General features: G+C 52.4%; 1 protein-coding gene across 2 annotated transcripts in view; it reads left to right on the top strand.

Moving 5' to 3' along the window:
* The first annotated feature begins 520 nt into the window (after window positions 1-520).
* The window catches only part of GALNT13 (polypeptide N-acetylgalactosaminyltransferase 13), a 36,446-nt gene continuing 24,467 nt past the window's right edge, over window positions 521-12,499 (top strand). For both annotated transcript variants that reach the window (XM_068195075.1, XM_068195074.1), the window contains exons 1-5: window positions 521-667; window positions 1,622-1,790; window positions 5,394-5,560; window positions 6,874-7,081; window positions 8,370-8,540. In XM_068195075.1, the coding sequence (XP_068051176.1) occupies window positions 526-667; window positions 1,622-1,790; window positions 5,394-5,560; window positions 6,874-7,081; window positions 8,370-8,540 (857 nt within the window). In that variant the 5' untranslated portion in view covers window positions 521-525. The remainder of the gene's footprint in view (window positions 668-1,621; window positions 1,791-5,393; window positions 5,561-6,873; window positions 7,082-8,369; window positions 8,541-12,499) is intronic.

Raw genomic sequence — 12,499 nt, 5'->3', positions numbered from 1 at the left:
CCTTCCCTTCTCCAGGGGAACATTCCCAGGGCTCTGAGCTCTGCCTGGAGCCTTCCCTTCTCCAGGGGAACATTCCCGGGGCTCTGAGCTCTGCCTGGAGCCTTCCCTTCTCCAGGGGAACATTCCCAGCTCTCCCAGCCTGGCTCCAGGAGAACTGGGTATGGAGGCCTCACCTTCAGCTGTGTTTTCCAAACTCCCTAATTCAGGCAGGAGCCCAAACCCTGGATCAGTGACTCTGCTGCTCTTCCCCAAGGAATCTTTGGTGCTCACGAGGCGGAGCCCGAAATGTTTTGGCAGGGTAAAAATTCAATGTTGAGAAGCCTAAAATCATTTTTTGAGGAAAACGCATATTTCAGTAGCAAACAATGTTCAGTGAAAGGGTGAATATCCACGAACCCATGGGAATCTGCTGCTGCTTTTCCTCTGCCTGCAGCGGGCTGCTCCTCCCTGCCTGCCTGGTGGATCTGTGTCCCGGGGCTGTGACCCCGCTGTGCTGCCGCCCTGGCCGGGGCTCTGCCGGGAGCCATGAGGAGGTTTGGCTACTGCCGGGTGGTGCTGGCCACCTCGCTGCTCTGGGTGCTGCTGGACGTGTTCCTGCTGCTCTACTTCAGCGAGTGCAACAAGTGCGACGACAGCAAGGAGCGGTCGCTGCTGCCCGCCCTGCGCGGTGAGTGCCGCTGCCCGGGCTCTGCGCGCGGTGGCTGTCGTGAAAGAGGGCAAAGCCCGTGGGAAGGAAGGCTGGTGCCTGACTGCCGTCCAGAAGGCTGGATTATTTCTTGATTGTAACTATGCTATAATGCATTAATATACTGTATAAAGGAGATACTACAACTACAAACCTACTTTTCTAATTCCTCACAACTGGTGCCCCTCTCTGAGAGTGCAGCCACAGGTGGGTTGGATTGGCCATCAGCCCAAACAATCCTCACCAGAATCCAATCAAGCAATCACCCCAGGTGAACAATTCTCCAAGCACATTCCACATGGGAAAAACAAGGAGCAGGAATAGAAATTGTTTTCTCTTTCTTCCCTCTATGCTGCTCTATGAAAAATCCTGTAAGGAAGAAAGATGTCCCTGCAACATTTGGCCTCGTGTTTGTCTCTCAAAATGGCTTTTCCCAGCAGAGGAAACCCTGGCACCTGCAGGATTTAGCACTGCTTTGGTGTTCTCTGAGTTTGTCTTCGTGTTTTATGGGATGGTTGGGGTTAAAAGGGACCTTAAATCCCATTCCATGGGCAGGGACACCTCCCAGTGTCCCAAGCTGCTCCAAGCCCCATCCAGCCTGGCCTGGGACATTCCAGGGATCCAGGGGCAGCCCCAGCTTCTCTGTGAGGGTGCCCAGAGAAGCTGAGGATGCCCCTGGATCCAGGGAAGTGTCCCAGGCCAGGCTGGATGGGGCTTGGAGCAGCCTGGGATAGTGGAAGGGAATAAATCTGGGGGGTTCAATCATCTTGGAATAAAACTGGATGTCCTTGGATCCAGAGAGGGATAAAAGCTCCCAGTGGAGCAGGGAGAATGGGGGCTGGATTTCCAGCATTCCTTGTGGGAAACCAGAAGCTTCCCTAAGGATAATTCCAATTCCCAAGTGCTCAAAGCACCTTTTGCTGTTTGGGTTTCCAGCCGTTATTTCCCGGAGCCAGGAGGGCCCGGGGGAGATGGGCAGGGCCGTGCTCATCCCCAGGGAGGAGCAGGAGAAGATGAAGGAGCTCTTCAAGATCAACCAGTTCAACCTCCTGGCCAGCGACCGCATCGCGCTGAACCGCAGCCTGCCCGACGTGCGGCTGGACGGGTGAGAGCCCGCCCTGGAGATCCTGGAGAGCCTCTCCTGGAGTGGGGAGCTGGGCTGGGATGGGGGCTGAATCCCATCCTGGGAATGCTGGGGACTGGGGGCTGAAATCCCATCCTGGGAAGGGGGAACTGGGGTGGGATGGGAGCTGAAATCCCAGCCTGGGAATGCTGGGGATTGGGGTGGACTGGGAGCTTAAATCCCATCCATCCCACCCCTGCCATGGAAGGGACACCTCCCATTGTCCCAGGCTGCTCCAGCCTGGCCTGGGACACTTCCAGGGATCCAGGGGCAGCCCCAGCTGCTCTGGGAATTCCAGCCCAGCCAGGAATTCCCAGTTCCCAATCTCCACCCATCCCTGCCCTCTGGCAGTGGGAGCCATTCCCTGGGTCCTGTCCCTCCAGCCCTTGTCCCCAGTCCCTCTCCAGCTCTCCTGGAGCCCTTCAGGCCCTGCAAGGGGCTCTGAGCTCTGCCTGGAGCCTTCCCTTCTCCAGGGGAACATTCCCAGGGCTCTGAGCTCTGCCTGGAGCCTTCCCTTCTCCAGGGGAACATTCCCAGGGCTCTGAGCTCTGCCTGGAGCCTTCCCTTCTCCAGGGGAACATTCCCAGGGCTCTGAGCTCTGCCTGGAGCCTTCCCTTCTCCAGGGGAACATTCCCAGGGCTCTGAGCTCTGCCTGGAGCCTTCCCTTCTCCAGGGGAACATTCCCAGGGCTCTGAGCTCTGCCTGGAGCCTTCCCTTCTCCAGGGGAACATTCCCAGGGCTCTGAGCTCTGCCTGGAGCCTTCCCTTCTCCAGGGGAACATTCCCAGGGCTCTGAGCTCTGCCTGGAGCCTTCCCTTCTCCAGGGGAACATTCCCAGGGCTCTGAGCTCTGCCTGGAGCCTTCCCTTCTCCAGGGGAACATTCCCAGGGCTCTGAGCTCTGCCTGGAGCCTTCCCTTCTCCAGGGGAACATTCCCAGGGCTCTGAGCTCTGCCTGGAGCCTTCCCTTCTCCAGGGGAACATTCCCAGGGCTCTGAGCTCTGCCTGGATCCTTCCCTTCTCCAGGGGAACATTCCCAGCTCTCCCAGCCTGGCTCCAGATTCAGTGGGGTTCTGTGGGAATGGGATTCCTCATCAGGACCCCAGAAATTCCCCATCCCGTTGCTGTATCCAAGCAGGACTGACTCCCATTGCCTCCCTGCCCTGGCACTGATGTTTTCATTCCAGCTGATCCATGGGATCTCACACACACAGATTCCATTTTCTTCCCGTTCCATCCCGAGTTTTCTGTCAGGGAGTGTCCCTGGATTTCCAGGGTCCTGTTGGAAATGGCCAAGCTGGGGATTTTAATCAGAGCCAGCTCTTATTAGGAGCTATTGATAGACCTTAAACCCAGCTTAACTCACCAGGGAAATGCCTCATTTCATTCCCAAGTATTTTCTCCAGTGAGGGAAAAAAATCCATCCTCAATCTTTTCTGCATGAGTGAGGCTGCAAGTGCCATTCTATGGATTGCTGGAGCATCCTAATTGGATTTTCTCCTGGAGATTGCAGCTGGAATTGGCTCCTGGGTGTGTTCTAGTGCTTGGGGACATCCAGGGCTGAGCAGAAACACTGGGATTTCTGGAACAGCTGCCAGGGTTCAACATGGAGCTGGAGTTTTGTGGGGATTCTCCAAAGGAAAAAAACATTGGGAAGTGATCCTGCATGAGGGAAAGGGCTTGGGATGGAGCAGTGCAGGGGTGGCAATGGATGTGTGGGAAAACTCCATTTAATTGGGAACATCCTTCCCTCAGATCCGTGGTTCAGGGCAGGAATTCTTGATTGGATTTTGAGGTGAGACCAAAATTTGTTATTACTGAAATTCAGCCCTCAGGGGAGAGAAAAACGGTTTATTTTGAGACAGCCACACCTGATCCTGCACCAGGACCTGTTGGATTTGGGGTTTTTCCAGCTCTAAGTCGTGGTGGATCCTGGAACAGCGTTCCCAGGAAAGCTGAGGCTGCCCCAGGATCCCTGGCGGTGCCCAAGACCAGGCTGGAGCAGCCTGGGACAGTGGGAGGTGTCCCTGCCATGGCAGGGCTGGGATGGGATTTCAGGTCACTCCATCCCAACCCATCCTAAGATTCTCTGGTCCCATGGATGAGTGATGGCAATTCCTGTCTCTCCGTGGAATATCCATAAGTCCCGGGGTGTTTTTCATGGCCATGGGCACACTGGGATTGTTGCAGTTCTCCTTTATTCCAAGAACACGGGAGAATTTCCCTTGCAGAGCACAGTCCTTGTTCTCCCTTCCATGTTTTCCACGTGGGCTGCAGCTGCCTTTGGAGCAGCCATTTGCATCGGGAGATAGAATTGGAAAAGAAGAGCTGTCAGCTCCTTAATTAGTGTGAAAATCATGGAAAACAGATTTTCCTCCCTGGCTGCCTCGGAGGGGCCGCCAAGACATCCCTGGATGGAGGAGAAAACAGATTTTATTTAAGGAAAATTGTTCTGAAGGGGATTTTTTATTTCCTTTATTCCTGGTTTCAAGGGGCTTGGAAGTACAGGAAATGCTGGAGCAGTTTGGATAATAGCCCGTATAAACTCAGGGTTATTTTGCAGGGATTTTTTTTTCCAAGGATGAATTTTCAGGCTGCCTTGGAAGGGCCCTCACCTCCTTCCCATGATACCTTCTCCCAGAGAATCTGCAGGAAATCTGGAATCCCACATTTCCCACAGACCTCTGGAAAGGGGGATTGGGAGGGGGATTTGAAGGCTTTGATGGATTAACTTTGAAAAAGCCATGGCTATTTCCCATTTTTAAAGGATGTGCAGGTGCCCCACGTTCCTGGTTTTCCCAGAAACACTCTAAATAAACGGAATGGTGCTCGGTTGAACTGGCAGGGTTTGGTCCTTGAGTGGGCACTTTGGGAAAGCAGGCAGGATTTAAACATTCCTGGTGGATCAGTCCTGGGTCAGCTCTGCCTTTCCTTGGCAACTCATCCCAGGCCATTCCCCGTGTGCTCCAGACCTCCCTGGAGCCAAATCCACCTGGGAATGGCTGTACCTGGAATTCCTGATTGAACAGCTCAGGGCTGCACTCTGATCCGTGGGGTTGAGCCCAGTCCTTGCTTGGAATGTCAGGAATGGGAGAGTGAGATGAGCCCCTTCTCCAGCCTGTGTCATCCTCAGGGCAGCTGGAATTCCAGTCTCTGGGTGTACAGTTCGTTCCTTAATTCATCCCATCAGCTTGAAATGTGGCAAGTTCCCCTTGGAGAAGTGCCATGGCTGCTTCCAGGCCCCTTTTCCATCCTGCCTCAGCCTCAGAGACGTTGGAATTCCAGTCTCTGGCTCTCCACTTTGCCCCTTTAATCCATCCCCACCATCCTGAGCTATCTGGACGTGGAACCTCCCCCTTGAAGAGGTGCCATGGCTGCTTCCAGGCCCCTTTTCCATCCTGCCTCAGAGCCGTTGGAATTCCAGTCTCTGGCTCTCCACTTTGCCCCCTTAATCCATGCCCCCCATCCCTGGAAGTGGCAGCAGAGCCATGGTGGCTTCCAAGCCCCTTTTCCATGGCGGGAGGACGCGGATCTCCTGCGGGGCCATTCCTCCTTTGGGCTGAGCCTTTCCCGGGTGTTTTTGGGCAGGTGCAAGAGCAAGGTGTACCCGGAGGAGCTGCCCAACACCAGCGTGGTGATCGTGTTCCACAACGAGGCCTGGAGCACGCTGCTCAGGACCATCCACAGCGTGCTGGAGCGCTCCCCGCCGCGCCTGCTCGCCGAGATCGTCCTGGTGGATGATGCCAGCGAGAGAGGTGGGGCTGGGCCGGCAGCAGTTCCCACCCCAGATTCCATCCCCTCCTCCCCAGTGGGGGTCCTGCAGCTCCGGGAGGGGTGGGAGTGTGGTTCCCATCAAGTTTGTCCCAGCAGTGGTGGGGAGAGGGAGGTGGAAAGAATTCATGGAATGCAGGATGGTTTGGCTTGGAGGAGACCTTTAGAAGGCACCTAATCCAGCCCCTCACCATGGCAGGGACACCTCCCACCATCCCAGCTGTCCAGCCTGGCCTTGGGTTTGGCCAGGGATCCAGGGCAGCCCCAGCTGCTCTGGGAATTCCAGCCCAGCCAGGAATTCCCAGTTCCCAATCTCCCACCCATCCCTGCCCTCTGGCAGTGGGAGCCATTCCCTGTGTCCTGTCCCTCCATGCCTTGTCCCCAGTCCCTCTCCAGCTCTCCTGGAGCCCCTTCAGGCCCTGGATCAGATGCACCTCAGTAAATCTGGCATTCCTGGAAAGGTCAGTCCTTTCCTTCCTCTCTCCCCACCCTCCTCATTCCATGTTACTCCATTTCCTGAATATCCTCACTAAGTCAATTCCATGGAATTCCAGAATGGTTTGGCTTGGCAGGGACCATCTCATTCCAACTCTGCCTTTTTTGCTCCTCTTTGTGCTTTGTTTCCTTCATTCTTCTTTTTTTTTTTTTTTTTTTTTTGTTTTTTTTTTTCCTTTTCATTTCTGTTTTGACCCCAGACTTTAAAAAGCAAACTCTGCCTGTGGAACTGGGACTCCCAGGAAAAGGAATCCCATCAAGTTCCTTAAATGGAATCAATGGAATGAGAAAGGATCCTGGAGCAGCCCAATGGGTACTGATGGCAAACTCAACCCTGCAGCCACTCCATCCTTCAGTTCTGCCCCATGGAGCATTAATTGAACCCTAATTACTTCCTGGATTTCCCTGCTCATTAAGTGGCTTAATAATTCCCTGTGCCAGAAGGTGGAGGAGGATTTGAGCCAAGTAATTCCCATTTTCCCTAAAAGCATGCAAAGAGCTCCAATGGCGAAATCCATCAAAAAAAGCCTTTTTTTTTTTTTTTTATTGAACCAGCAGCAAATTGCCCAAAGTGCCTTTGTTTTGTGGTTGCTGGTTCATTCCAAGGAACTGATTGTGTTTTATTTAAAATTCCTGAGATATTATCCTGGAATCAGGGAATGGTTTGGCTTGGAAGGGACCCTAAAGCCCATCTCATTCCCACCCCCATGAGGTGCTCCAAGCAGGGAGGTTCTGTGACTACCTTGGAATAAAACCTCCCTAAAAATCCCATTTTCCTTCTATCCCCTCCCAAATTTGGCAGAGTTTCTGAAGGCCTCCCTGGAGAATTACGTGAAAAAGCTGGGGGTGCCCATCAAAATCCTGCGGATGGAGCAGAGGTCGGGGCTGATCCGGGCACGGCTCCGAGGGGCAGCAGCTTCCAAGGGCCAGGTGATCACATTCCTGGATGCCCACTGCGAGTGCACCCTGGGCTGGCTGGAGCCTCTGCTGGCCAGGATCAAGGAGGACAGGTAAGGAATTCCCGGCTCCAGAGGCAGGGATCTGCTCCAGGCCCTTCCCTGGCTGCTGAAAAATAGGAATTAAAAGGATTCACTCAGCTGGGATGAAGAGAATTTTGAATATTGTTTTTGGAATTCACTGCTGTTTGTATCAAAATCTCATTTCTGAATAAATATTGGGAGCAGCTTTCCCAGGGTCTGGATCTATCCCATGCAGAGGAAGCTTTCTCCCTTGTTTTGACCAGGAACAGCTTCTCTCTCTGACCCCCTGAACTCATGGAAATTTGCACCCTTTTTATTCCTTCTCTTTTCTTATTTTCCCTTCCCCCCCCCCCCATTTCCCCATCTTTTTTCCCCTTTCCCCTCTTTTCCTCCCTTTTTTCCTCCTTTTTCCTTCTTCCCCTGCTTTCCCCCTTTTCCTCTTCTGTCTTTGCCTCCATTTCCCTCTTCCCCCTGATTTCCCCCATTATTCTCCTTTTCCTTTTTCCCCTTTCATCCCTTTCCCTTCTTCCTCTTCTTCCTCCCCTTTCCTCCCTTTCCCCTTCTTCCTTTTTCTTCCTTTTTCTCCCCTTTTCCCCCTTTTTCCCCCCTTCCCCTACCTTTACTCTGTTTTCCCTCTCCTTTCCCCCTTTTCCCTCTTTTTCCCCTCCTATTTTCCCCCTTTCTTCTCCCTCCTCCTTCCCCTTCTTTGCCCCTTCTCCCCTCTTTTCCCCTTCTCCCTCAGTTTATTCCCCTCTTTTTCTCCTCTTTTCTCCTCCTTTTTCCCTCTTTTTCTCCTCCTTTCCCCCTTTTTTCTCCCCCTTTTCCCCTCTATTTCCTCCCATTCCTCCCCCTTTCCCAACTTTCCCCCCCTATTCCCCCCCATTTCCCCCCCTTTTTTCCCTTTTTCTCTTCTCCCTCATTTTATTCCCTCTTTTTCCCCCTTCCCCCCCTCTTTTCCTTCTTTCCTCCCCCTTTTCCCCCCCTTTTCCTCCCATTCCTCCCCCTTTCCCACCTTTTCCCTTCTCTTTTCCCCCTCCTATTTTTCCCCCTTTTTTCCCTCTTTTCCCCTTCTCCCTCATTTTATTCCCCCCCTTTTCTCCCCCTTTTCCCCCCTCTTTTCCTCCCATTCCTCCCCCTTTCCCCACCTTTTCCCTTCTCTTTTTCCCCCATTTTCCCCCTTTTTTTCCCCTCTTTTCCCCTTCTCCCTCATTTTATTCCCCCCTCTTCTCCCCCCTTCCCCCCTTCCCTCCTTCCCCTCCCACCTCCCACCGTGCCCAAACACCCCCATAACCCCCAAATTCCCATTTTTTCCCCCCAGGAAAACCGTGGTGTGTCCCATCATCGACGTCATCAGCGATGACACCTTCGAGTACATGGCGGGCTCGGACATGACCTACGGGGGCTTCAACTGGAAGCTGAATTTCCGCTGGTATCCCGTGCCCCAGAGGGAGATGGAGCGCAGGAAAGGGGACAGGACCCTGCCCGTCAGGTCAGCGCCCCTCTCTTCCCAAAAATCCCACCCCCAGTTCCCAAAATTCCGCTGCAGAATCACAGAGAAATCCTGGCATGTCCTTGCTGCTGCGACGCCCCATCCCATCCTCTTCCCAATGGATGCCAAAGATTGAGGAATTCCAAAGATTGAGGAATTCCAAAGATTTCTGCCTGTTCAGCTCGCTCTGTTTATTTGCTGTTAATGGATTTTTATTCCTGTTTTTTGGGATTTAAGGCAGATATTCCAAAGGATTTCTGAGCATTTTTGAACTTTGAACCCCATTTTGCACTGAACCCCATCCCATCCTCTTCCAAATGTTCAGGAATTCCAAATAATTCTGCCTGTTCAGCTCCAGCATTCAGGAATTCCAGGGATTTCTGCCTGTTCAGCTCCCTCTGTTAATTTGCTGCAAACAGATTTTTATTCCCGATTTTTCAGGATTTAAGGCAAATATTCCAAAGGATTTTTGAGCTTCTAGCCCCAGTGATCTGCACTTAACCCCATCCCATCCTCTTCCAAACGTTCAGGAATTCCAGGGATTTCTGCCTGATCAGCTCCCTCTGTTAATTTGCTGCAAACAGATTTTTATTCCTGGTTTTTCAGAATTTAAGGCAGATATTCCAAAGGATTTCTGAGCATTTTTGAGCTTTGAACCCCAGTGATTTGCACTTAAATTCCTGGTTTATTGCTTGGAAAATGGGATTGATAACGGAGCATCCTGAGGGAAAAATGATCCAAGAGCATGTCCTGATCTCTTCCATTTAATTGCTGGAATCACAGAGTGGAACAAAACCTCTTCCAGAATTGGAAATGGAGCTGAAAAGGGAACAAATGGAATAAATTCCTGGCCATGGCCATGTTTGCTCAGCTCCAACAGCTGCTGGGGCTTCCTGCAAAATTCCAAAAGAGACCAAAAAAGGGTTCCCAAGTGGATGGAATGGATTTAAATCTGGGAAGGGGGAAGAATTCCAATCCTGCAGGTGGAGGGAGGGGCAGCTCAGGGATCAATCCAGGCAAGGAAGGGGTGGAAGGGCAGGAAAAACCTTCCAAAATTGCTTTCAAAATTCCCATTTCTGTCCCTGATTGCCCTGGCAAGGCTGGAACTGGGGAAGGGTGGATTTGGGGTTTGTTCCCAGGATTTGGGGATTGTTCCCAGGAAGAGCAAGCAGGCCCTGGCTGTCAGAGCCAAGGGAATTGTTTTCCTCCTGATCCAAAATCTCCTCTCCGGGCCAGCAGCTCTTGATTAAAGCTCTGGTGTGCATGGAAATTGGGAAAGTGAATTATCCTAACGAGCTGCAGGGCCTCGCTGAGCTCCATCCATCCATCCATCCATCCATCCATCCTGACTTCCTTACCTTGAAATGGAGCAGGGCTCAAAATTAATCCTGGCTCAGGCACTGAACTGTCTCTTAAAATTGATAAAGCAAAACAAAAAAATAAAATAAATGGGGTTTGTTGAATTAATTTCTTCTTCCCATCAGTTTTTGGCTGGAATTTTGGGGGATTCTCTGGATAAAATGGGAGCTGGGACGCAAAGGGGGCAGAGGGACAAATGTCACCTGTGCCACATTTGTCACAAAGAGCTGAGAGTGAAGGGTTGTGCTTTAGGCTGGATTCAGTCCAAAATCTCAGGTTTTAGTCCAGGAATTTCAGTCTTCGGTGTCAGACAATCCCAAAATCATGGGCATTTCCAGGCTTGGCACAGCCCATTTTTGTGGATATTTCCATGGTTTTCCCTCAGTTTTTGAAGCTGAAGGCACTCCAGGCTGGGATTAGAAATACTAAAAATATGGATTGTGGTCCGGGAAATGTTTTCTATAAATTAGGGATTGAGAGGGAAAATCCAGCATAAAATCCTAGGAAAAAGTCAAGATCAAAAAATAGGAAAAAAACAAGATTAAATATCAGGAATGTGTTAGGCTCATGGAGTTTCCTGAGCTGGAAGGGACCCACAAGGACCATCAATCCAACCCCTGACCCTGCAAGACATCCCAGAACCTCCACCCTGTGCCTGGGAACATTTTCCAAATGCTCCTGGAACTCTGGCTATTACTGATACATTACCTCTTATCTTGCTATTATATTAATACCTTGATTATGAATAATTAAACTCAGCGTTGATTGCAGTTAATGAACCCTGCCCGGGTGGTGAGCAGCAGGGATTGATGTTGATCCTGGTGCCAATCCTGTATTCCCAGATAAATCCCCAGAGGTCTGCTTTAGTAGGATTTTGTGCTGCTGGAGCCCTTTGGGATGGGATTCCTTGGGAAAAGCAGATGAGGGGATGCCACGTGGGAGCTCCAGGGCTGGAATCCCTTTGCCAGCCCTCTTCCTCTCCCATCATGAAATCCTGGGATGGGCTGTGGCTTTTCTGGGATGCAGCAAACCTGGGATTGCTCCCATGCTGTCCGTGCAGGAATGGGAATCCCGCTGCTGCTGAAAGCTGCAGGAATGGGAAGCAGGTGTTGCTTCCCAAATAAAACAGGATCAGGCAATGATGACAGTCAATCACAGCAATTCCCAGGAGCTGTCATGTGATTCCACAGGTAAAAGATGCAGAACCGAGGAAAAAAAATTATTTTTACAGTTTAAAAAACACTTTAAGGCCTTTGATCTTCCTGGTACTTTGGTGGAGGTGGTTTTCCAGGGAAAGCTCTGCAGGTCTGGTTGTGTCCCATTAAATTCACATCCCAGAGAACATCCTGCCTGCTGCACTCCCCTTGTCCCAGGAGCTGGGCTGGGGATCAGGGCTCGAGTTCTTGAACTTTCCAGTGGGAAACTCGGCACTCCCAGGTTTGCTAGGGAAGGATTTGGGATTTGGGATTTTGGTTTCAGAAAGCAAAAGGACACTTGGGGTCCTCTGAAAGAATCCAGGTCTGTGTGTCCAGTTCAGTTTCATCCTTCAAAATTCGGTTAAGGCTCAGTCTTGGAAAAAATGGGGAATTTTGTATCAAGCAAAGAGCGTCTCCACCCAGGGGAAGGAAGAAGGAGGAAAGAGAATGTTTAGATTGGGTAGGACCTTGAATCCGTTCCCGTTTCACCCAGGGACACCTCCCTCCATCCCGGGCTGCTCCAGCCTGGCCTTGGGCACTGCCAGGGATCCAGGGCAGCCCCAGCTGCTCTGGGAATTCCAGCCCAGCCAGGAATTCCCAGTTCCCAATCTCCCACCCATCCCTGCCCTCTGGCAGTGGGAGCCATTCCCTGGGTCCTGTCCCTCCATCCCTTGTCCCCAGTCCTTCTCCAGCTCTCCTGGAGCCCTTCAGGCCCTGCAAGGGGCTCTGAGCTCTGCCTGGAGCCTTCCCTTCTCCAGGGGAACATTCCCAGGGCTCTGAGCTCTGCCTGGAGCCTTCCCTTCTCCAGGGGAACATTCCCAGGGCTCTGAGCTCTGCCTGGAGCCTTCTCCTCTCCAGGGGAACATTCCCAGGGCTCTGAGCTCTGCCTGGAGCCTTCTCCTCTCCAGGGGAACATTCCCAGGGCTCTGAGCTCTGCCTGGAGCCTTCCCTTCTCCAGGGGAACATTCCCAGGGCTCTGAGCTCTGCCTGGAGCCTTCCCTTCTCCAGGGGAACATTCCCAGGGCTCTGAGCTCTGCCTGGAGCCTTCTCCTCTCCAGGGGAACATTCCCAGGGCTCTGAGCTCTGCCTGGAGCCTTCCCTTCTCCAGGGGAACATTCCCAGGGCTCTGAGCTCTGCCTGGAGCCTTCCCTTCTCCAGGGGAACATTCCCAGGGCTCTGAGCTCTGCCTGGAGCCTTCCCTTCTCCAGGGGAACATTCCCAGGGCTCTGAGCTCTGCCTGGAGCCTTCCCTTCTCCAGGGGAACATTCCCAGGGCTCTGAGCTCTGCCTGGAGCCTTCCCTTCTCCAGGGGGACATTCCCAGGGCTCTGAGCTCTGCCTGGAGCCTTCCCTTCTCCAGGGGAACATTCCCAGCTCTCCCAGCCTGCCTCCAGAGGGGCTCCAGC

This window comes from Anomalospiza imberbis, chromosome 7 (assembly GCF_031753505.1).
Source record: "Anomalospiza imberbis isolate Cuckoo-Finch-1a 21T00152 chromosome 7, ASM3175350v1, whole genome shotgun sequence".
In the NCBI taxonomy this organism is placed as follows: domain Eukaryota; kingdom Metazoa; phylum Chordata; class Aves; order Passeriformes; family Viduidae; genus Anomalospiza; species Anomalospiza imberbis.
The sequence above is the reverse complement of the archived record's forward strand: the minus strand, read 5'-3'. Positions and strand labels throughout refer to the sequence as shown.